Below are 25,237 nucleotides of genomic sequence, written 5' to 3' on the forward strand. Positions count from 1 at the left end.
AAACCAGCATTTGTCAGGTGTAGGTGAGGAGAGCTAGTAGCTTGTGACTCTTTAGCAGGAGTCTCAGGATAGCAGATTAGCGCTGCTGTATGCCTCTAAGAGAAGTCCACAAGATGGAACTGTCATCTGTATGGAGTTGGTGCGAGTTATGCTGTTTCATATTATGTTACGGTGCTTGAGTTAGAATTCTTGTTTTGGTCCACCCTTGTTTGCCCTGTTAAAGTTACTGCAGTAGACTTTTAATACAAATCAACATTTCCTGTACCTGTTTCAACTTGAAATCCCGCTAGCGTTTCAGTGGACTGAAATCCTTCACTCCTTAACCACAGCTTCTCCTAAATTTTCCTTATTTAGGAGCACACAAAGCAAGTTAGAAGCACAGTGAAAAATATTACAGTAACAGAGTTCATTAACAATGTATTATGTTCTCCAAACGTCTCAATAAAGATAAGATAAACATGCATTAGTCCCACAGTGGGGAAATTCTCAAAGATGAAGTTTAACGTTTACCTGAAGCTCAGGATTGGTGAGGCGGTGGAACTTAAACCGACAACCATCAAGAGTGTCAAGAAATGTCAAGAAAGTAAATATTCTCCCAGAAAACAGTCATAAATGAGCACAGCACAAGTTAATCTGTAACATTAAATGTCCAAAAAGTATTGCATATATTAATAGAGCCAATTGAAATCCATAAATCACATTTCTTAACATCCTAGACACAACAGTTAACCAGCTTTGTTAATGTTAGTAACAGAATTTTTATTTTTTATTTTTTTTAAAGTAAAGCAACATTTCACTATGAACAATGGACATTTCAGGGTAAATTATGTCAGTATGTAATTTCACAGCTGTCAAGTCCATGCTACTTTACCACCTGGCTTTATTCACATAATTGCAACCCAAGGCATCATTTTAAACTTCATCTCTCTCTTTTTTTTTTTTCCTTTTCACTCAGAGATGTGACTCTGTATTGGACTATGATAGATATCGAAACTCTTGAGCATAGCACTACTGTAGCTGTAGACACTGATGAAGACCGGTATGCTTAACACGACTATAGAGTTGCTTAAAAATGTATGACTGCTGCACACAGGCTCCCGTTCTCATTGTCGTGAATGTAATTATGCACTCCAGATCATCCCGTTATGGAAAAAAAAATACTGGACAGAGCAGACAGACATTCATTGTCTTCACCTTGTCTGTTTTTTTCTGATATGAAACAACTTGTTGCTCATTTTGTACTTACTACCGTCACTTTTACACTAGATTCTAGACTCTTTGGCAAGGTGTGACACTGAGGAAAGTTTCAGTATGGTGCTAAACAGCGTTTCACCTGGAACTGTAGTCTGCAAATGAACCCCAAAACACAAATGACAAAGATTTCTTTGCACTAGCAGAATTTCAGCTCTTTACTAGAGTCTTTACTTCAGTGAGTGGTTGAGTGCTGTTCAGATAGTCGGTGTTTGTTGCCCGGCCCAGGCCTGATTTGATGACAGCCATTGTTCCAAGCAGGAAGGAACCACCAGGAGTCACATTCATTAATGTCCCCCAAGTGTCAGTATTTGCCCTGAGGTGTCTTCATTCTGAGACAGAAGGAGTGTGTGTGTGTGCGCGCGCGCGCCTGCTCGTCTGCCTGCACAGACATACACACACTCATAGATATTTGAACTTTTAGGGCTGTGTGGAGGTCAGGGCGGGTTGCTCTTAATAAGATTGTGCTTGAGCTGATAAGAGCCTCTTCATATGGATTCAGCTCCAAGGTCAGTAAGGTCACCAAGTTAAAACAAACATTGGGCTCAACTCAGACAAGGCATCTCAGGTTTCCTAAAATACAAATCAGACCCTACAGTGGACAAACACATACGCTCAAATCTGCCAGACATAAGTCTGGCCTGTCCGTTTCCACAGTGACCCTCCCCCATGTGTGCTCGTCTGGCTGGTCATTACGAGTGTGAGGAGGTCTACAGACCCTTTGTGTCTGTCCGCATACAACCATAAAACACACTTAGGCTCCTGTCTGGGTGAAGCAACCTTTCAGTCTCTCTCTCTCTCTCCCTCTCCTCTTCTTATTCTGTCTGTAGAAGAAGTACAGAGCAGCGAAAGAAGCATATGAAAGTCTGTTGCAGACAGAAAATCTTCCTGCACCGGTGAAGGCAACCACATTGCAACAACTTGGTGAGTTCCCTTTGCTTAAATAGGCTAATCCTTTATCTCCATGTGTGGAATCTGACAGATTACACTGAAATTCCCCTTAACATTTTTGGTATACTGTTTCATATGCTACTTTTGTGCATAATACTTAAGTTTTGTTTGGGTTGGGGTTGCATTATGCTGTGTGTTCTGAAATTGGCCTTTTACTCCCACATGAGGCCCAGTAGTTTGACCAAGTAGTGCTGGATTTGAGAGTGCTGTAGCAGAGCTTTGTTTTTTTCTTGTCCCCCCCCCCACACACACACAGATTATAGACTTGTATGTGCACTAAAATACAAAAAAAGAAATACGTAAATAAATTTTGAATTTTCCTTACACACATTTGATGTTAATTCAAGACAAAAAAACATTTAATGTGAAAGCATTTGTTGATCAGTGGTTGTAAATGTGGTAGTAACTTATTTCAACCGCTCTAAGAGTCTGATTGTACTGACTGTGGGGGCCAGAGGTAGCAATCAGAAAAGACAAATGAAGTCCTAGAAGTTTTTCCCCTGTTAAATGTCGATTATATTAAATATTCCAGCTAAATAACACCGCAACAGTTACTTACATTAATTTACTGGAAGGATCAAATAGCATGGTTTTGCTTTGGTTTTTACATCTTAATCCACTGAGTCACCAGTAAGCTGCAGGGCTTTAGTAGATTGCTGTGTTTTCACTGGGACAGCATCCAACACAAGAAGAATCCGACTACACAGTAACAGGTGACTCCACATTTAGTACAAAGAACAAGCAGGGAGATGTTCAAGTTGATGGAAATAATGTGCTGTATAATAAAGCCAATTCTGGTTCTTAGAAATCTTGCATTTAAGATTCATTTTATGACATTACTTGCACCAGTTTCTCTTGAAAACATGTGAAATGTATTAAAAACAAAACCTGAAAGAATTGCACAGATGTCATTTAGCTTCAAACTGTTTTGATCTATTAATCATTTCAGTCCTTTTTAAAACAAGAATTTTAACATTTGCTTTTTGCAGCTTCTTAAATGTAAGGATTTGCCGCTTTTCTTTGTTATTTATGATAGTACATGAAGAGTCTGGGTTTTAACATTTTTCACAATTTGTCTGCTTTTTATAGATGAGGCCTTAAATAAATGTAAATGTGCTTTTCTGGGCATGCCCTGGTAATTAAAAGACTTGATATTTCTTTAACTATCCTTGTCCCTTAATACAAAATACCTTGACCTGACTTAATTTCCTCCAAAGCCAAAAGTGTAAAAGTATGATATATGATGCCCATTGCTGTAAACGACTGGCATCGAACTGCACTTTCTACCATTTTTTGTTAATTGTATTATTGTGTCAAATCATGAGAGGTGATTGCTTGCCTTTGTGTCAAAAGAAAATTTGATATGGCACCTATTGGAACGGTTTAAATGCACTTGTTCTCAAATTGTAGTCAGGCTTCAGCCTACATTTGGAGTGTGCCTTGAGAAAGAAGGTAGAGCAAGGGCAAGAAAAGATGCGTTTGCTTTGCAACAGGTTATCAAGCCTTAAAGAGTAACTAAACTCCCAAGTCACAGCTGTGAAGGTGTCAGCCCCAAGTTAGCTGAACACCTTTTCAGACATTTGTCTGCCAACTCTACTGTGTAGGCAGTCGCTCCCCCTACCCCACATTGTTAGGAAAACCGTTTCCAGTTTAGCCTGCTGTGGTTGTCATGGTGACCTGCGTAGCTTGCCGCTGGTGTAGAGAACTGGGAAGATTGTGCTCACGTTTGTTGGAAATTACCTAGTGCTGTCTGGTGTGTGTGTGTGTGTCTGCACTTGTTGTAGAGCAGGGAGGAATATTTGTAAAGCTTGTTTCATTTGAGGCTGTGTTTGTGCCCCCTCCCCTCTCTGTCTGCCTGTTTTTGCCCTTTCCTGTTCAGTACAGATCTTTGTAAGGACAAACCATATGTTTTGTTTATTAGTCTAAGCCATTTGCACATCAGTGCTTTTAATGTTCTGACTGCACATCATGTCTTTGGATTCAGGTGTCTAAATTACGCATTTCATATGATTCAACTCCATACTGCTGTCATTATGCTGCTGTGTGTAATTTCTTCTACTCAGTACACTGGTGCTCTCTTAAGAGCAAGAGCACAGCGAGCTGGTTTTGTCAGAGGTGTTGGAGCTAAATCCTGAAAAGTCCCCTCTAATATTTTGCTCTACTCTCACAGGCTGGATGCATCACACGGTGGAGCAGCTGGGGGATAAAGGCACCAAGGACAGCTATGCCATCCAGTGTCTGCAGAAGTCTTTAGAAGCAGACCCAAACTCTGGCCAGTCCTGGTACTTTCTCGGAAGGTAAGGCAAACAAAGGTGTGAATGTATGTTTATTTTGCAGGGGTAGCCTCTAGCCTGTGTTCTCACACTTATGTTTTGTGAGGCCTGATTAGACTGTGTTATCTATCAGGTGTATTTTTTTTTTCTTGGTTGAATAGTGTGCTAGTGATTAATACTCAGTAGGCCCAATAAAGGCATGTGCTTCACAGCAAGTTCTGTTGTTTGTGTGCTGCTCAGGTAGGTTTCTCCTGACAGTCAAATAAGCATGCAGAATGCACAAAGGCATTGGAGTGGATAAGGTTAAAACCCCCATGAGCTCCATGCTGTCCCTTAAGGTGTTAGTCATAGGCTTGGCCAGTTACTGCCATTCCATATTAAGTGATCAGGACTTGACCCTCAACAGGCTGATGTAAAAGAATTACTCTTTGTCTAGGGTATGTCACAGTCACTCTATCTTTGTCATTTCTACACATAAAAAATCTTATGTCACACACTTCACTATAGAATGTAGTTTAAAGTAGTAGTAGTATGTACACAGCTGCAGAAGGAGGCAACATTTTCAGTTTAAATGTAACCACAAGCGGCAGTGATTGGGGTCCAAATGGATTGCGAGCAGTTTTTCAAAAATTGTTACCAAGTAGAACTTCAGTCCACGTGCACCACTGGGGAGACACAGCTGGGGAGACACACACATCAGCTTATGTGATTGAGTAGTGAGTGGAAAATCCGCCTGCCAGTATTGGTGACACAAATGCTTTTATTGGGGATAAAAGTTGCCCATGGCATAGCATTTGAGCTGGCTCAGCCACTGTATGCATATTTAACTTGCTTACTTTACGAACTGTGGTGCAGTATTACATTGCTGTCCTGTGAATGCTGTTAGAGATGCAAGCTGAAGTGTAAAGGGTTTGTAGCAGTTAAAATTTCAAATCTCTCAGTCTTCCAAGGCACAGAGCCTGGTGTGTTGTAGACAACGTTTGTTGTGACGTGCATTAGTGCTTGGTGTAAAGTGGTTACAAATGCAATCGAATGCAAAGCCTATCAGCCTGACAGTTGATTGAAATTGTTTTCAAAAGTAGGCTTTAATTTCATTGCAACAAAATAAATTTTGTTCTACTTGAACTGCATTGAATCTGTACTCCGCACATGTGTACATCTTCTCTTTTCTCTTATTTTCTCTCCTACAGGTGCTACTCCAGTATTGGGAAGGTGCAGGATGCCTTCATCTCTTATCGTCAGTCCATTGATAAGTCAGAGGCCAGTGCTGACACCTGGTGCTCCATAGGGTAAGAAAAGAACTTGTAGCTTATTGACGTGAGACATAGTAAAGGTCACAAGCGTAGGAATGCTGCCATTTTTAATTTTCTGAGAGAGGGGGAAACAGCTGGAATATAATAATTAATCTGTTTGAGGCTAATTTGTACTCGGTTCAACGGTGGCTCTGTAGTGCCTCATAGACATACAACTGCAGTGTGGCAGAGGACATAAGGAGAGGGTAAATAACAAAGCAGCTACAGATTGAGAAGGGATCTATAGATACAAGTATGATGGGTGGCGTATGTCCTCTGAGAGTCACGATGGCTCAGAAAGACTTGGCTCAGGAATTAAATGCTGAAAGATGGCAAGACAGTAATTTCTGCCTCTGCCTTCAGGGTGCTCTACCAGCAGCAGAACCAGCCTATGGACGCACTGCAGGCCTACATCTGTGCTGTTCAACTGGACCACAGCCACGCAGCCGCCTGGATGGATCTGGGCACCCTCTATGAATCCTGTGGCCAGCCGCATGACGCAATCAAGTGCTACATGAATGCCACACGCAGCAAGACCTGCCTCAACACTTCTGCACTCACACAGCGCATCAAACTGCTGCAGGTATGGCTGGCATTTCCATTGGTAATAACCATCAGCCCACCCTGTTTGTTAGGTGTTGTGGAACATTTTGGTATGTGTGTGTACTGAAGTACCATGCATTGCCAAAGCAGCTGATTTTTTAAAATGCAAATTGTGCTTTTCTCATTTTTTATTTCTGCCCATTGAGATATGAATGATGATTCATATTGGTGTGCTTAAGCATATATTTCTCACTTGAAGTTGTAAAGCATGCCGTCGTGGCATTGAACATTTTTGTCATACCCAAAACACCACCTATAAGGAAACAGTAATCTTTGTAGTGCCTTTTCTGTTAAACCTATGTTCAGCACTAAAGTTTGTGTCTTACACAATCTCTCCTAGGCTCAGTTGTGTAACCTACAGCCAGGTAGTCTGCAGAATAAGAGTAAAATGCTTCCTAGTATTGAGGAGGCGTGGAGCCTACCCATTCCTGCTGAGCTCACGTCCAGGCAGGGGGCCTTGAACACTGCACATGCACAGCAGGTGAGATCCAGCTTATACAAGAGACTCCAGCCTCTAGGAATTGACTTGAACAATACATTTATGAGGACTGTTTAACTGCGGCCTTGCTGTGGTACTTGCAGATGTTTATCCATAAACAGTATTGATGTTTTTAAATGCTGGTTTGTGTCCATGGGCAGTATGGACTCCTGGACCCAAAGATTAAAAAGGATACACTCATTGTAGCCAAGCCCATAGTTAATAATAAAATTAGTAGATTTATGTAGATGACCCTCATAATGCACCATATTAAGTCTTAAAATTTAGAAGCAGTGCGAACTCATGAGAACTCATGAGTTTGTTCAGACCTGATATTATCATGCGCCTCCACATGTGTATCAAGCAGTGACTTTCACCTGGACCTCTCTGCCCTGCTCTATATGCAAATAAATGTGTAGATCACTAAGACAAACTGTCAGTGTTTTTACATAAAGAAAACAGCTTGATGTATAACATTTATCAAATTTGCGAAAAGGTGCAAATAATTAAGCATTTAACAGAACAAGTTAAAAGACTGAGCCATTTTGTGTCCTCTGTCAAATCAGTTGAAACAGATGGTCTGTACACAAGCATTTGCTTCTTACCTTGCAAAGTAAGACAACTGAAACACTTAATTTAAATTATAGTGAACCAAATGAAAATCAATCAGTATGAAATCCATTATGCTGCTTATTGTGGCTTCTTGCAGAGGATGTTAGTTGAATAGGGCTGTCTTGTGAGCAGATCACTCAGGGTGCATGTTAATACCAGGTCTGAACAGGACCCATATCCTGCAGCCTGTATCCTTAATGCAAAGATGCACTTTGTGCAGTCATTGTAATATACTTGACAGACATAGGCTGAAAGTGCTTTATAGACACAGTATATTAAGTAGCATGAGTGCATATGTTTTGTGTCCTGTAATTTGACACTCAAATATTAAAAAAAAGAAAGAAAAGAAATGGTTAAATAGATTTTACTTGTCATGAAACAAATCATAGCAGTGTACATTAGATCTGAAAGCTGCCCCCCCCCCCCACCATCAACAAATCAGTTTTAATTAGTCCTCTTATTTTCAACGTGAACATGTTTTCATGAAGTTTTGTCTATTAGAATGCTCTTATCATCCTGTTTGGCTTCAGTTAACCTAGTTTTTGTCAGAATTTGCTTGATCTGAACTATCACCATACATATAGGAATGGCAGTAACAGAAAGTTAAAACAAAGAAATGAAATATCATAGGTCATTTTTATTTGCACTGGTATCAAAGATTGAGGGATGATCAAGTAAAAGTAACCAGTGTTATCTAGAAACATTACTGATGTTGTAACCCATTGCAGAGTCTTGAGAATGTGTCAACAATCAGTGAAAGCTCTGAAGGAGCCGGAATACGTGGTCTCCATGTCCAAACAGCCCTCATTTAAGGCATTCAGTATTGCATTATCTGACATCTTAATTACAGCATGAATACTCGTATGTTCAGTTCAGTTCAGTGGCCTGTTTGTGATATGAGATGACATCTTATGCACATTCAGCACGATCAGTTGCAAAAGAAGTTATCACACTTTTCTGTTATAAAAGAAAAGAAATCTCGTCGCTGCCCCATGGGGAAAAACATATCTCCAAAATTTGTTTTTTTCCAGGAAAAATAACTTTTTCTCAAAAACTAGTTTATAAAGGAAACACAAAAATGGTTAAAATAGACACATTTAGGATCCAAAATAAAACTGTTGACATATTTATCAATAACTGTCAATAAATCAATAAAACTGTTTAAATTATTTTAAATAGACTTGCATGCATTGTTGTGGGCGATAGTGAACATACGTGTTTTTTTTTGTTTTTTTTTTACTATGCGCTCCAATGACGTGCGGTTATTTGCGATCCTCCAGTCTCATTTTTATTTCCCACCAAACTTGATTGCAAGCTATTCTACATCTCCACTTAACACATTATGCTAACAAAAGCTTTTGGTTCGCATTTTATATTGAAATCAAGATACGGTAAATCGTGGGCAAATAGTAATCTGATATTGACGTGGACACATCAGTTTGACTCGGTTCAGGGAAATCACGGACCATGTTTACCCTTGGCTTAAAAAATATCTAGCCAAACCAAATTACCCTTCTGGAGTCTTGGCTCAGCTTACCTTGTGGCCGACGTGCATCCGTGAGCTAATAAGCTACAACCAGAGCCCTGTAATGACGCTCTGTAGGCTACTACATGACACGGTCTTGCCGAAAAAAAAAAAACAAAACACGCCTGACATGAAACACACCCGTTACCACAACCAACAAGGTGCACGGGAAGTCACCCCAATTACTCCTGTTGTCTCTATTCAACAGCACACCCTCTGATGCCAGCCAGCTAGTAATGAGCTAAACATGCTCATCAATTACCAACTTTTTCTCCGTGAGTAACATCAGCAGACAATGATGACAAATTAAGTCAGTCTGATTTAATCAACACAATAGTATTACATTCATGTCAATAAATAAGATCAATAATTAGGCTATTTATCAGAGACTACCTCAAAGGCTAAAGACTGTCTGGATAACAATCCTCTCACATACATCCTAACTATTTCCCTCGGGATCAATAAAGTATCTATCTGTCTAACTAAGCCAAAGCTGGATGCCTGTGAGCATCATGAAATGTTGTGGCAGATGCTTTGAGTAGGAGCCCATTTGTAAAGCCACTGGTCCAACGTCTTTTGTCGGAGCCTTACCCTGAGCTTCTGGAGCAAGCTTGTGGCATGAGGGACGAAGCTGTGCAGGATGTTTTCCGTTTGACATGTCAGCCCCAGTTGTTGGACAGTCACTCTCTCCACTGCTGCTTATGTCTCTGTGTCTGAGGATGATGTCTCCTCAGCTGTGTCCTCCATCAGTGACCGGGACTCAGATTTCTTTCTGCGTGCAGCTTCTCTGACTGACCACCTCCCAAACATAGTTATAGCTGGCTCGGATGTTTCCTGTCCACCAGAAACAGGACCCTGCTGTCTCCAGAATGTCCTGTTTTGTTGAACGGAAGCATCGCCCATCTAGGCGTGAACATTGCCATGAGAGTCATTAGGCTCTGCGACTTCTGAGGCATTGGGACAAACTCACACTGCTGGATGCCATTCTTTATCAGGTCTGAAAGGACCCACTAACCAAGTGCAAGAGGTTCCAGTTTGTTGTCCCTAACTCTTTAAGGTCTGTGGTGTTGTCTGGTGTTCACGACAACGCAGGGCATCAGGGTCAGCCACGCACCCTCTCTTTAACCTGTCAGTGCTTCTTCTGGCGTGTTATGGAGAAGGATGTGCACACGTTAGGAACTGTCCCAGATGTGATCTGCGTAAGACCCCAGAGCCAGCTGTGAGAGCCCCTTTAGAGAGCATTAAGACCACTGCTCCATTAGAGCTTGGATGTATCGACTTTTGCTCAGCCGAGGACAACAACAACAAATCTGTGTATGTCCTTGTGATCACTGATCATTTCAAGAAGCAAGCACATGTTTTTCAGTGTCAGGACCAGACTGCAAAGAGAGTGGAAAAGAAACTGGATTCTTCTGTGTTTATGGCTTTCCAAAACGCATACGCTCCGATCAGGGTGCAAATTTTCCTTAGCCTTCGTTTTCAGATTCTTCTCGGACATACTCTTGGGAGTCATCTTCGTCAGTCTCGAGTGATTCTTCAATAAAGAGAAAAACTTTTAGTACAGTCAATCAATGCAATATTGACATAACTTCGTGTTTAAAAAAGTTTGCATCCTCTACAGTGGTTCGCTTAACCCTGTGTTTTTCCTCCAGAAACCTCCATCATTTGTGCTGACACTCTTCTGCCTCTCTCATGCCTCTGCCTCAATAGCCCTATCACTTTCATTTCATTTCACTTTTGCAATTTCACAAAGTTCCTCTAAAGAAAGAGACATAATCTATCCTGAAAAAGAAAAAACGGTACATACATAAGACACGACGTTGATGAATAACGTTACATCTCAGTCACAAAACAAATGTATAAGTAAACACGTAAGTAACCCAAACACTGCTAGAATAGCAGAGCTACTTAGCCTAGCATTGCCTACTGTAATGTCAGACCGGTGTGCGTTTAAGGCTATGTAAATGTCATATTGTTTGACACATAAGCAACATTAGTGGAGGTCAACAGCAGCAGAAAATATAATACTACTGTCAAACATTAAGTTTATGGACGTACTTTACCTTAACAGTGAACGAAGCCGGTTTCTCTTCCACAGACGAACAAGCAGTAGGTGGAGCCATAAGACGAAACGCGAGAGATACGTTTTATTTTGACTGACACTGACATTCAATGGAAATATGTTTTAAATACATGATGTCTTAAAACGTTTCTTCGTTGGTCGTATAAATACCCGTTAGCCAGTTGCTAGGGAGGAAAGTGGAGATATGTTTTTTCATCGGACAGCGACAATAAATTTATATATATATACATATACATATATATATATATATTTTTTTTTTTTTTCAGAATTGTTCAAACAGAGCAGCTGATAATATAACAGCTTTCATTCAGCAGTTGTCATTGTGATTGTGATTTAGAAGTAAATATTCTCATCGTGTTTTTCTTGGCTGCTTACCATTACCTGCCTGGCACAAGCACTGTTTGAATGTTTGGATGGAAATGGTGACACAGAGGTGCCATGGGAATATTGAAATAAAGGCATGTTTTAAGATGGTCATATGTATGGATGTTTTCACTTGGCATCAGTCATATTGGATCGTTGAGCATGGAATCGATGTATTGATCCAGGTCAATGGATTGTTGCTCCCCTAATTAAGAACGTAATCAGCTTCTGTCCATTAGGTTAAGGTGATAATACATAATAGTATTATCATACACTTAGCATTTAAATGCTCAAATACTTGTAGATGCATGTAGATGTAATATCAAGTGCAGTTGAAAAAGAAAACTTGGAAGAGGCATTGCTATCATTGCTAGTCCAGTATGTCCTCACAAACTGTGTTGCTGTGCTGGCTTTCTAGGTCTGTAAAGGGGAAGGAGGCCAGCCTGCCAGCAATCACATAGACCCACAGGCCAGTCCTGCCAAAAAGAAACGCACTGCCAGCCCAGATGAGGTAGACTTAAGAACATTAACAATATAGTTCTTTTGGACCGTTGAAACGGTGAGCCATGGCGCATGTTTTTCTGTCTTACTCACAGGGTGTTGGAGACTCGTGGGTAAACAGCCCCAGCCAACAGCAGATGCCCAGCTGGTACCTAACGCCACAGAAGCTACAGGTAGGAAATGTCTCATGTTCACATTTTTGGTATGTGTAATATTGACAGTAATATTTAGGAAAGTAGTAACTTTCCTAACTGAGTCAGACATGGGTTTTGGTTCTGTATTTTTTTTTTTTACATCTGGAGCTGGATTTATAATTGTCTGTTACTGCGTGAGGGTGTAAGCTAAGGAACCAAAGCATGTAGTATCTGTAGCTACTGCAGCTAATTTAAACATCCCTAAAAAGGCATCTAAATGGTGCCGGATCATTTCAAGGTGGTCTTGTGATGTTAGTAGCCCAATTTTATCTTAAGAGTACTGCATCAGTGGTTACGATGCATAATATCTTCAAATCAAATTGTGGAACATTTTTGCCTTCATTAACTAGCACAGTCAGTGAGGGAGGAACCAATGCAACAAAGGTTTTTAGGTGAACTTGAACCAGGGACATTACAGTTCCTTGCCTGTGTCTTAACCCCTTTTACGAGACATTCACACAGTTAAACTTTTGTCTTGGCATCATTTATGACTGATGTCTTTAAACATAATAAAGCACATCCTGAGGTTTACACATGCTTATTTGTTGACTTCTGACATTTTTAGATGAAAATAATTGCAAAGGCTAACTTCCAAAGCAGTGATTTTATTTGCAAAATAAGATGCTTCATGTATTAGACTTTTCCAATTACAGCTGACTGAGCTGCTGAATTAATATGACACTGTTGTGAAATGTGCAGCACCTGGATCACTTGCGGACCAACCGAGCAAACCTCAAGCCTCCCCAGGTGCAGATGCTGGAGCAGCTGGAAAAGCAGCTCTCTCTCATGCAGCAGCATCAGCAGCAGGTACACACATGAAACACAGCTAGCAATTAATAAGTTGTTTTGTTGGTGAGCTTTGCAGTTTGGTTTGAATCTTTCATTCTCTGTGTCAGATGAGGCAGCAGGCAGCAGCGGGTGGCCAGCCACGACCTACTCTTCCCAATGGTCCGTTGGCCGAGCCCTCCCCCAACCATGTAGGCCTCTCACGCACCTCCCCACTCAATCACACAGCCATCCGGCCCCCACGTGTCACCCAGCCCACAGCCAATGGATCGTGTTCTTCAAGTCCCTCAGCGGGGCTGTTGGGACACCTGGACAAAAATCACACCCTGGGACTGGGAGGTGGTGGCGCGAGCAACGGAAACGTGCCTTACCCGCAGCAGAACTCTCTACCTCACAACTGCACAGCCACCAGTCACCCCAGCACCAGCAGCACTACCAGTAGTCCCAGTCATGCTGACGAGAGCTGGCGGAGCCAAGAACGCAACACTACCACTCAGGTAACCATCAGATTCCTTTGATTTCTAGGGTTTTCTCTGTCACGTCTGTCTCTGTGCCATCATATGCGTTGATGGTGATGAATCTGTAAGTGTTTATTTATGTGTTATTTCTTGCCCTCCCTCTCTGTCCAGGGTCTTCAAAAAGGTCCAGGTTCACATTCGGCAGGTCCCAATGGAGAACCCCCTCTCTCTTCCTCCTCCTCCCCTCATACCTTGTTCTCTTCCTCTGGCATTCTGAATCAGGTTGGACATTCCTCTGGGCCCTGCACTGCCTCGTCCTCAGCCTCCTCATTATCCCCCACCTCTCCCCAGACCACACCCAACCACTTGTCCTCGCCTCCCCACTCCACTACTACCTCAGGGGTCCATACCAAAGACACCACGCCTTCAGGGGGCAAAAATGGCAGCAATGATGCAGCTACCACTTTGCCATCAGGCTCAGAGGCCTCCGTCAGGCATTCTGTCAGGACATTCCTAAGTTCCAGCAGCACCCCCGCGCAGGGATTGACTAATCACGTCCAGCCGCGGGGGACTGACAGCTCTGCTAACCTGTCTCAGCCTGGCTCTCCTGCCTCCGGTGTGCTAAGTTCAGACAATCCTCACCTCTCAGCGTTGCTAAAGGGAAAAGCCAATGCGACCAGTAATGATGATAACAATAATTACAGTAACCACGGCAGGCCTTCCTCAGAGAAAATCAACAATGTCCACCCAGGTCTTCACGGTGCTGCCAAGCCATTGTCAGAGCAGTCGGTGGGGTCCTCGCCGCTTTTAGCCACCCCTACATCCCCTCCGTGCTCTGCAGACCCTCACACCACCAACAGCCTCTCCTGCCTTAACAGCCCATCCAACACTGACAGCCAGGGGCCCACTGTCAATGGGAAGGGGCTTGAGGACTCCCAGAGCCCACTGAAGGCAGAACCCTCTGGAGGGGCTAAGAGACACGTTCTCCCTTCTGGTCTGGCACCCTGGTCCTCTGTTTCCATCTATCCCAGCTCCAGTGAAGTGCTCAAAGCATGCAGGTAAGAATCCTGCATGGCAACAGTTAGCCCCACTAAAACTGACTGCTGATGTTTGTGTGGATCTGACAAAAACTGGCATCATGTTTTTCTTTTTTGTTAGGAAAGTAAACTCACTCTAATCCAAAAAATGAAATTAATTATTTTAAGTACTTATGAAAGCAACAAAACGAGTCATGAAATGTATTAGAACCACCGGTTGCTGTGGGTGACATTACAACTAGTAACTGAGCAGATTCACTTAAACAGTCAGAAGCTGTGTGATTGGACGAGGTGTGTGTAAAATGCTACTCACATCAGCCCACTGCCAGTGGAAGAAGACAAGACTGCATGATATTTAAAGCGTGACAGTTCTGCATCATGCGTACCAGTGAGTAACGTGTTGATTCCTTGGTGCATTTGGAAAGTGTCATGACATTTTGACCCCGTGCTGTGTGCTGGTTGCATTCATCATCATGTTTGGATAAAAACTGCCACTTGAAATGCAAATATTTGAGCTCTAAGCTGATGTCAGGCACACATTTTAGTGTGTCTTTCCAGTGGAGATCTGTTATGATGCCTAAAGTTACTGTTGTCGCTGAGCCTTTTCGCCTCTTTTTTTTTTTTTTTTTTTGCCCCCAGTGCTAATGGTGGTGTAGTTTTAGTCCGGTCTTCAACCCTGTCCTATGCCATGTTCACATCAATATTATTCAGACCTTATTTATGACCAGTAAATTCAGAAAAACAATTCATGTTATCCTCATACTTTAAAATTGTGGTGTTGGACATTTTAAGAATTTGACAGCTGACAGCTACCATGTCTCTGACTTAACAAAAAGAATTAAAGAGGTGTCGTCAAACTGCTGGAGAAATGGGTGCAAAACTAAAATCACAGATGCAAATGCTCAGATAACAGATATTTATGAACTAGGAATTAGCCAAGATGGTTTTTTTCAGGGCTGATACTCGTTATTAGTAATCAGGTAGTCCCATATCAATGTTTAGAACCTGTGTGCATTTGCAGTAAAAATAAAACTCTTGTAATTAGAATAACCACTTGTGGAATGTAGCAAAGTACAATTTACTCACGTACTGTACTTAAGTACAATTTTGAAGTACTTCTTACTTTTTTTAACTTCAGATTGTGAATACAGTATATAAATCAAGTATTACAAACTGTTGATGTATTATTATTGATTATGATCAGAAGTAATTAAAATGAGGTCCACCTGAACCAGCTGTATGTTAAAATGAGCGCCTTAACCCATCAATAATTTGTGATGAGTGGTGACTACAAACAGAGGAGACTGCACCAGAGCTATAGTAGGACTGTTTATTGATTGGTTAATTGATTGATTGATCGATCAGCAGTCTGACAACAAAAGACAGATTCCAGAAAAAAACAGATTAATGCTGAATAATGGATCTGATAATCAGTCTTTCTTTAATCTAAATAAAAACAAGTTTGGATGCTTTAAAAAGAACTGGTGATATCTTTTTTCAGTAGTTAACAGAATACTGTAAATATGAAGTATTTATGAAGCAAGTACCCCTTCACACCCCTTCTTCTCTGTTGAGTTACTCCACAACTAGTCATTGCAGCGAGATATCATATCACTTGGAACTGGGCTTTCGAACGATACCTGCCACTTGTCTGTGTGTTCAAGTGTCAGAGAGGAAGAAAATTATGAATTTACTTTAGATTTTATCATGGTTACAGTGTGCATTCAGCTTTGCTTTAATCTGCGCACCCATTGCTGTCGTGAATTACTCGTGAACCCATGATTGCACAGATGAGGCATGTGTATCAGATGGAAAAAACTAGTCTCTACAATGATACCAGACACATTCTTCTACATCGGGGCCTTGTGTTATATAGACAGATCAAAAGGCTGCAGAATAATACCATGGCTAATTTCTTTTTCACCCATTTTGCGTTCGTACTTGTCAGTCGCTATATAACGTGAACGTGAAAACGTGTCTATAATCCGGTTTTTGAAATCACAGCAAATTTCTGCGTGGTGTCCAATATAAGGCTGACATTTCATCCCGCTTTGGATGATAAAGAAACACTTCTTTGCTTTTCATTGCAGCGATTCAAAAGTTGTCAAAAGAAAAGCGTGGGTCAAAAGTGCGCATGCAGGCTACTTTAAATGCACATGCGCTGAAGCAGTAGCCTCAGTTTATAGTCGGGTCAGGTCAGGTCACAGTGCAGAGCAGAAAGAGTGAGAGGAGAGAGAAGTAACCACGGATACAGCTACACTGTACTCACGGCAACAATTTTCTATTCCATAACTATATTGAATGTTGGTGTCAAATAAAGCACATTTTTCATCAGGAATTAAACAATATCATCTTTTTCTGTAAAGAAAAAATAAATCATAATAATAAAAAACATTTTTTTCAGTCAGGCACAAACCACATGTTTTTGTAATCTGGTATGTCATGGAGTGTCCTACCATCATGCTTCTTATATTGCCAGATTCCACAGAGACTCTCCAATACAAATATGAAAAGATATGTCTGCTAGCAACTTTCTATGGTGAGATACATGTAAAAATGTAATTTTTTTTGTTGCTATAAAAAAAAATATCTAAAATATATGCATGTGTTACCACATAAAATTATTGCAGATATGGATAGCATAGACTGTGCTTAAAAAATAAAACCAAACTAACAAAACATAGCATGTAATAAGGAACTGGTAATGACCAAGTTACATGCTTGTAAGCAACGGTAGTGACATTGCCTTAAAAACAGCCTAGGCCTCTAAGGGTTAATCATCACTGGATATCCTGTTGTGCTTATCACTGCAGGGCTCCTCCTCACCAAAACATTTTTGACTGGAAATGCTGACCTCTGAAATAGAGCTTCAGCAACTGATCGATGAATTATCAGCTATTAAATCAATTGGTCTCCAACTCTCTTGAAGCTCAGTTTAATGACGTGACATGACTGTGTTGTTTGATGGGCTGCGGTTACATGGGGCAAAGTCGTTTTCGCTTGGAGATTTCTAGTCCGTTGCTTTTACCTGGGCTGATGAACTGACTGCTCTCTCTAAACTCTGCTCTGGCTGCAGGAACCTGGGGAAAAACGGCCTGTCTACTAGCAGCATCCTTCTGGACAAGTGTCCCCCACCACGACCACCTCGCCCGCCCTGTCCTCCACTGGCAAAGGACAAACTTAACCCCCCGACACCTAGTATTTATGTACGTGCAACCAGACCTTAGAAGGAGAAGTATTTGTGATGTTTGGTGCAACAGTATCTTTTTTACATCACAAGTACTCATAGTTAGCTCCTCTTTTAATGCGTTGATTTTCCTGATAAGTCTGGAGCTGGTCGACATTCCCTGACTGTCCCTGTGTTTCCTTTCTGCCTTTCAGTTGGAAAACAAGAGGGATGCTTTCTTCCCTCCCCTGCACCAGTTCTGCACCAACCCATCCAACCCAGTCACCGTCATCAGAGGACTGGCTGGAGCACTCAAACTAGGTACGAGACTGATGTAGAGATGGAAGATTTGTTCTCCACTCTGCACCACAGACTGGATTTTTGAGTTTCCAGTGTCTGAATTTGTTTGACTGAGATGTTATTTGATATAACATGTGACAGAGGCAGCTATGAGCATGCGCTGCTGCATGTTTCTGTCTTTTCCAGTCTCACGTGGTTCTGTGGGTGTGTCTCTGTAATCTGTGGGAGACTGTGTGTGGATGACTTGTATGACATGTATGACAACAGCACCACCTGCAAGTGGAAAATGTTACTGCACGTTTTGGATCTACCATGAATTTGTAAACATCTGGTGTTCTATTACCACGAACTGCTGCCCTATTATTTAAAACTCAAATTTACCAGATTGCTCCTGTCTCATTTTTTTTAAGTTATGTAGTCAAAGTTACAGGAAGACACAAAAGCACACAGCCAACCTAACTCTACTCCAGCACAGGTGAGAGGCTGATACTGACCCTCTCACCTCTGTGTTCTCCCTCAGTCAGCAGATAACGGCAACATTTTATTTAATTATTTTACATGTGACTATGAAAACAAGTAATTAAAAATGAAGTCATATGAAAGCCTGAAGTTAAAATTTACATTTTTTTTTTTTTTCAAATAATCCTTGCCTTGCCTCTAATAGTTTGTGTTCCTTGGCTCCTCTTGGTTCCATTGTCCACAAACAGATCTGGGCCTGTTCTCCACCAAGACACTGGTGGAGGCCAACCCTGACCATGTGGTGGAGGTGCGAACTCAGTTGGCTCAGCCCACTGATGAGAACTGGGACCCCAGCGGCAACAAGAAGATGTGGCGCTGCGAGAGCAGTCGCTCCCACACCACCATCGTCAAATATGCTCAGTACCAGGCTGCCTCCTTCCAGGAGTCTCTACGGGTCAGTAGGAGAAACCACACACACCACACACACACACACACACACACTCTTATATTGTGATGCTGCAAAACTTCCAACAGCTGAACCACAGTTGAACCTATACGTTTGTCAGAACCATAAACCTTTGAATGATATGCACATGATACAAAGGCACAGTGTTTAATGTCTACTGTCAACATCTGCCTGTCGTTCTTCTATGTAGTGCTAATATAACTAACTTAAACAACATATCAGCTAAAAAACAAACACAATACATAGTCTTCAGAATTCCAATTATAACAGCCTGTCATGTTTGTCCTTTGTAATTTATGATGTTTACTGCATGTATGTTTCTCTCTCTCTCTCTCTCTCTCTCTTTTTCATCCTCTCTGTCCTATCTACCCCCCACTCGGGGGTTCAGACTCTGGGTCTCTGTAAGGCATCTAGAGACACTTTTGATTGTATAAGGTGCTATATAAATAAAAAATTGAAATTGAATGGTGGTTTCGTCAGAGGCAGTACCTAAGAAGAAGAAGTACTGATTTTTACCACTTTTATACCACTTTGATGAATATTGCCAGCCGTCTTTGCTTGGTATAAGGATAGTGGTATAAGGATAGTACCTGAAATGTAGGTGCAAGTTCTTGTCAAAAATCAAAGTTGTACTGACTTTATAGTTGATGTTAACCAATTCTGAGGGACTTGTCGAAAAGTTGCCAACACTTTTATTGCTTTTATTGTGACAGGAGGAAAATGAGAAGAAGAAGGAGATGGAAGCAGAAGCAGGTTCCTTGGACGGGTGAGTTGTCTTTGCATTTTGTCTCCTCGGATTTCGGTTTTCGTTGTACGTTTTGTTTTGGGTTGCTAACTACATTATACTCTGATGTTCTGTTAGTGTGATGCGGCGCAGGAAAGGGCCTTTCAAACACATCAAATTTGGCACCAACATTGACCTCTCTGACGACAAGAAGTGAGTGAACTACACATTTCTATCAAATATCTGGTGTATAAAGCCATCAAACATCTTCATCTCCTTCTTTTTATTCATTTTTCAGCTTGTTTGGGGAAAGGAAATAACATTTAGGATGTTGAATAAAGTATCGGTCTGTCCATCTATCTATTGTCACATGTAACTCTTGCTCTTTACAGGTGGAAACAGCAGCTTCAGGAGTTGTCCAAGCTGCCAGCTTTTGCCAGGGTGGTGTCAGCTGGGAACCTCCTCAGTCATGTTGGACACACCATTCTTGGCATGAACACTGTCCAGCTCTACATGAAGGTGCCAGGGAGCAGAACACCAGGTATACATGGACAAAATGAATGCCACTTTTGTCAGTGTTTTCATTTTTCTCACTCTGTTATACCCCTATCCCGCCGGATATAAATCCTACTAACGCACACTAAGATCTGGCTTTTGTCTTCAGTTGGAAAGGGTACAATCTGCATTCAATTCAGGGTCAAAGACCTCTGCAGTAGTCAGTTATTTATCAGCCGTGGGTCTGATTGACAGTGCTGGAAACGCATGTTGAAGTTAAGGAATACTTTTCCACTCAAGCAGCTCTCAAACGTTTTTCAATTGGTGCTGGGTGTGGAAGGGAGACTGAAGTCAGAAAAGTGATCATGGCAACATTGTCACTGGCCTCCATGTTAGTACCCCGTCCATACTGTGCATGTGCGCTTGTCAACAGAGATGAGGAGAAAATGAGATGGCCCACTCTTTAGCTACTTCCATCATCAACCCCAGAAAAAAATATCTATTTAATTTAGAATATTATTGATTAAAACTTCTAAAATAAGTTCTTTAGGATGCAGTTTGATGAAATATGTGATCTGCTGCTTTCTACTGTTTTCCAGTGTAGTTGTGATGTTGAATGTGACGCAGCAGTGGGGGGAAAAAAAACCAAAAAGAAAAATTTGGATGTTTAAAGAACCTGTATATATGCACTCATTTTGGTGTAAAATGTATTGCTAATCACTTTTGTGTGTGTGTGTGTAGGTCACCAAGAAAACAACAATTTCTGTTCAGTCAACATTAACATTGGTCCTGGGGACTGTGAGTGGTTTGCTGTGCCTGAGGCATACTGGGGTGTCATCAACGACTTCTGTGAAAAGTGAGTCACCAGAAATGAGAGCTTTAACTTCTTACCTAATCTCCAGAGCTGACTTTAACAGCTTTCTTTGTGATTTTTGTTTTGTGGTTTGTTTGTTTGTTTGACCTCCTCTTGCAGCAACAACATCAACTTCCTGATGGGTTCCTGGTGGCCCAACCTGGAGGACCTGTATGAGACCAACGTGCCTGTCTATCGGTTTATCCAGCGTCCCGGGGACTTAGTGTGGCTCAACACAGGCACCATTCACTGGGTTCAGGCCATTGGCTGGTGCAACAACATTGCGTGGAATGTTGGGCCTCTCACAGGTGAGAAAAAGAAAAGAATTCAACAATATGAAATGTATTTATGGATAATGATGATGCTGCCTGCTGAGAAGGAGCAGAGCCAAGGGCAAAATTTTGAGTACAACCTGCATGTGTAGGCAGGTACAGCTGTATGAAAACTGAATAAAAATGAGGACTGCCTCTCTATGTCCTCAGCCCATCAGTACAAGCTGGCAGTGGAGCGTTACGAGTGGAACAAACTCCAGAGTGTCAAATCCATTGTTCCCATGATTCACCTCTCCTGGAACATGGCCAGGAACATCAAAGTGTCTGACCACAAGCTCTTTGAGATGATCAAGTGAGAACTTCAATTATAAAACCCAATTTCTGATATGACTGTTTGTTATGCTGAACTCACCCAAAATGTCTTTCTGTATGTTAGGTATTGTTTGTTACGGACTCTGAAGCAGTGTCAGATGCAGCGGGAACTGCTGTTGGCTGCTGGGAAAGAGTTGGTGTGGCACGGGAGGACGCAGAATGAGCCAGCACATTACTGCAGCATCTGTGAGGTGAGAACACCGATGCTGAACGATGCCGAGATCTTTTCTGCTGCAGCTGTGCCGTGTGTGCCGCTTCTCCGCTTTGTTTACATTTCCTCCTAACTCTTGTTCTTAGGTGGAGGTTTTTGACCTGCTGTTTGTAACCAGTGAGAGCAACAGCAGAAAAACCTATGTGGTGCACTGCCAGGACTGTGCCCGTAGGGGGAGCACTAACTTGGACAATTTTGTGGTGCTAGAGCAGTACAAGATAGAGGACCTCATGCAGGTTTATGACCAGTTCACACTGGTAAGTATCAGGCACAAAACCACCAGTGGTATTAGTTTCATTAAGACCATTTGAACATATAGGAAGACGCTTAGCGATGCCCACATTCATCTGTCTGCAGAGCTCAGTGTGTGCTTTCTCCATCTGTCTACAGGCAAGTCCCCTGCCTTCTTCCTCTTGATGGTAACAGTGTTGTTCTGAGGACATTTGGAACCACAGTGAACTTTATCGGAATCTCTCCGGAAACCTTTTTTTTTTTTTTTTTCTGATATTCAGGAAGTAAGCCCGCAGTCCTCAAACGGTGCTCTGTAGCTATCCCATAAGGCAGCTGCATGAAAGCTGTGTGTCTATGCAACCTGCCCAGAGTGGTGTGCCTCCTCCCAGTGGACTGGAGGTGGGTGGCAGCTCATCCTGTCATCATGACCAGACTGTTCTACTGCTAGCCCAGCTGGACTTAACTAGAAAATACACAAAAATCCCAAATAAAAATGATGAATTCAAGTTTTGTACATATTATGTTTTAACTGGCAACATTGTCACACGACTACTGACTTGATAGTTTTCTTTTTTCCTTTTTTGTATTATGTTTGTGAGTTGACGCAAGAACTTTGTTTCCTCCCCTCCATGAGATGAGTAATTAGCATAGCTGGTCTTTTGTATGTTAGACACCTCCTTGGTCAGGAAAACAAGATAAAATGTTCTGTAATGTGAAAAGTGACAAATTGTTTGCAACATTTCACCCCATTTTTTAATAATCAGTTACAATATTGAATTTAATTTTGATGGAACTACGATGAGTTGTTTGTTTCTTTGTGGTGGGGGGGAGAGGAAATCATTTGTAGACGAACAGCCAAGTCAGAGAGACAAAAGGTTGCACATAGACAAGAGTGAACTTTAATTTGTGCTTTTTTTTTTTTTTTATTTTGATGTAAATTTACACTATTTATAAATGCATATTTATTGCTTGGAAATATTTGTGGATGGAATGCTGTAATTTTTTCCAGAGTACCTGCCATTAAATTTGAAGGAGCCTTGTGATTTTTCAGCACAGCCCCTCATACGTTTTCTATATAAATAAAACTGCTTAGTAAGCATTGTACAGAGACATTACCTTGAAATGGGTTTATTGTTTGAAGGATGTTTTATGAGTCAATAAACAAACGGTCTTTATTTACACATGTAGCTCTGTTGCACTTTTTGTTTGTTTTTTCTTTTCTTCTACTTTCTTTTTGTTTTACACTTTTATTGTTGTATGGCACATTAAAGCCTGGTCACTTTTGTGTGTGTGTGCCCCTAGTAAAACCTACAATGTATCACATTTGGAATGCGGCATATGGTCAAGTAAGCAAGCTGTTCTGTTTTAGTTTGTTTTTATTCAGTGCTTCTCATCTTATTAGTCTTCATGAGATGAGCTGTAAGCGGAAAAAAAAAAATTAGTATAAAATCAGCAAAGATGAAACAATCCTTATAAATACATCAGTAAAATAATCCAACAGTAGAAATACAATCAGTTCAATCCAAGTACAAATCTAATATGAAAATTAAAGTATATAATTAGAAAATAAGAGACTGCTTCAGTGCCAGTTTCTAATATGTATTTTGTACAGTTAGGTCCACAGATATTGGAACAAGAATAAGTTTTTTGGCATTTGGCTTCTGTATTCCACCATGAAACACTCAAGATGTGAGTGAAGAGTTTCAGCTTTAATTCAAGGGGTTTGACAGAAGTGTGGCATTATCCATTTTGGAATTACAGCCGTTTCTATACACCCACCCCCATTTTTAGTGGCTCATAAATGATGGAACAAATGGCTGACAAGCAGTTTTATGGCCAGCTATGGCCTGCTCCCTCATCAGTTCATGACAAACCAGGCAGATTGACGGTCTGGGACCTTTTTCAAGAAGGAGGTTCAATAACCTATGAGTTAAACCGTGAACTCTGAGTTGATTTACTCTGAGATGGAAACTCAGAGTTTCCGGTTGCTGAACAGTACAGTACGCGTTACAATATACAGCTATGTACAAGTCCGAAGCAGCTGAAGAGTCTAGTTCTCTTTTGGAGGACTAGACTGTTGAGCTGTACAGTCTAACAGCAGTGGGAATGAAGGACCTGCAGTAGCGCTCCTTCCTGCACTGAGGCCTGCTCACTCCAAAGGACCTCAGTCTCCTCAGAAGGTGGAGGCAACTTTGGCCCTTCTTGTACAGGGCATCAGTGTTATGTGACCAGTCCAGTTCATGGTTGAGGTGGACACCCAGATACTTAAAACTGTCCACCATCTCAATGTCCGAGCCCTGGATGTTCACTGGTGTATGTGGTAATGTCCTTCTCCAGAAGTCAATCACCATCTCCTTTGTTTTACTGGTGTTTAAGCACAGGTGGCTGCGTTCACACCATTCCACAAAATCCACGATGACGATGAGGACAGTAAGGGATGGGGGCGCTGATAGTGGTGGAGGGGGTTGGTGTGGAGACATGGGGGTGATGGGAGGTGAAGGTGAAGACAGTGATGGTCGGGTGATGTTGGTAGTGTCTGCTGGCCTGGAGACGTGTGGAGGATAGAGGAAGGGTGGCAGATGGGGTGGGGTTGTCACTTTGCTCAGTATGTGAGCTGCTACATGGCCATCCTGAATGCCAAGAAAAGGACTTTCAGAGCTGGTGATAGGGATGAGATGAGAAGGACACAGGGGGATCTGATGATCTGAGGCCAAGGACAAATACAAAAGTAGCTGGAGTGGAAACTCAAAGCTTGTGTTGCCAGGTGTGTGGAGTATTTCACCATGTCTTCACCTTGAACCTGAGTTCAATAGAGTCCCTGTGTTGTGAAAGACATTGTGTCTCGTACTTGTGCCAAAGACGCTGTGTCCTATTGGCTTCAAGGACTACAGACCTGTGACATTGACTCTGGAAAGACTTGTTCTGGAGCAGCTAAGGCCTATGATTAGGCAACTCCTGGACCCGCTCGAGTTTGCTTACCAGCCCTTACTGGGAGTCTACTTCATCTACTTGCTGAATCATGTCTATGCCTACCTGGACAAGCTGGTGAGCACTGTGAGGGTCATGTTTTATGACTTTTCCAGTACATTTAACACCACCTGTCCAGCTCTACTAGATGAGGAACCCATCCGGTGGGGAAATCGAACCAGCGACCTTCCGATCTCAAGCCGCTTCTCCAACCTCTCGGCCACGGCTGCCCTCAAAAGGAGTGGAGATGCCAGGGATTGAACCCGGGGCCTCATACATGCAAAGCATGCGCTCTACCACTGAGCTACATCCCC

The 25,237-nt window shown here is 41.8% G+C and overlaps 1 protein-coding gene and 1 non-coding gene across 7 annotated transcripts in view; one reads left to right on the forward strand and one right to left on the reverse strand.

The window, feature by feature from the left end:
- kdm6a (lysine (K)-specific demethylase 6A) overlaps positions 1–23,135 on the forward strand; it is a 46,180-nt gene extending 23,045 nt beyond the window's left edge. For 3 of the 6 annotated variants that reach the window (XM_046405072.1, XM_046405077.1, XM_046405078.1), the window contains 22 exons: positions 2,082–2,175; positions 4,373–4,499; positions 5,666–5,764; positions 6,131–6,350; positions 6,711–6,851; positions 11,850–11,942; positions 12,028–12,105; positions 12,826–12,933; positions 13,023–13,409; positions 13,542–14,428; positions 17,484–17,613; positions 17,789–17,894; positions 18,581–18,786; positions 19,512–19,564; positions 19,661–19,735; positions 19,915–20,063; positions 20,759–20,873; positions 20,991–21,178; positions 21,353–21,494; positions 21,579–21,705; positions 21,812–21,982; positions 22,083–23,135. In XM_046405072.1, coding sequence (XP_046261028.1) covers positions 2,082–2,175; positions 4,373–4,499; positions 5,666–5,764; positions 6,131–6,350; positions 6,711–6,851; positions 11,850–11,942; positions 12,028–12,105; positions 12,826–12,933; positions 13,023–13,409; positions 13,542–14,428; positions 17,484–17,613; positions 17,789–17,894; positions 18,581–18,786; positions 19,512–19,564; positions 19,661–19,735; positions 19,915–20,063; positions 20,759–20,873; positions 20,991–21,178; positions 21,353–21,494; positions 21,579–21,705; positions 21,812–21,982; positions 22,083–22,142 — 3,756 coding nt within the window. In that variant the 3' untranslated portion in view covers positions 22,143–23,135. The remainder of the gene's footprint in view (positions 1–2,081; positions 2,176–4,372; positions 4,500–5,665; positions 5,765–6,130; positions 6,351–6,710; positions 6,852–11,849; positions 11,943–12,027; positions 12,106–12,825; positions 12,934–13,022; positions 13,410–13,541; positions 14,429–17,483; positions 17,614–17,788; positions 17,895–18,580; positions 18,787–19,511; positions 19,565–19,660; positions 19,736–19,914; positions 20,064–20,758; positions 20,874–20,990; positions 21,179–21,352; positions 21,495–21,578; positions 21,706–21,811; positions 21,983–22,082) is intronic. The other 3 variants (XM_046405074.1, XM_046405076.1, XM_046405075.1) reach the window with 3 other exon arrangements.
- A 2,030-nt stretch (positions 23,136–25,165) lies between these two features.
- Positions 25,166–25,237, reverse strand: trnaa-ugc. The gene has a single exon. It is a non-coding gene; the product is annotated as a tRNA-Ala (tRNA).

This window comes from Scatophagus argus, chromosome 11 (assembly GCF_020382885.2).
Source record: "Scatophagus argus isolate fScaArg1 chromosome 11, fScaArg1.pri, whole genome shotgun sequence".
In the NCBI taxonomy this organism is placed as follows: domain Eukaryota; kingdom Metazoa; phylum Chordata; class Actinopteri; family Scatophagidae; genus Scatophagus; species Scatophagus argus.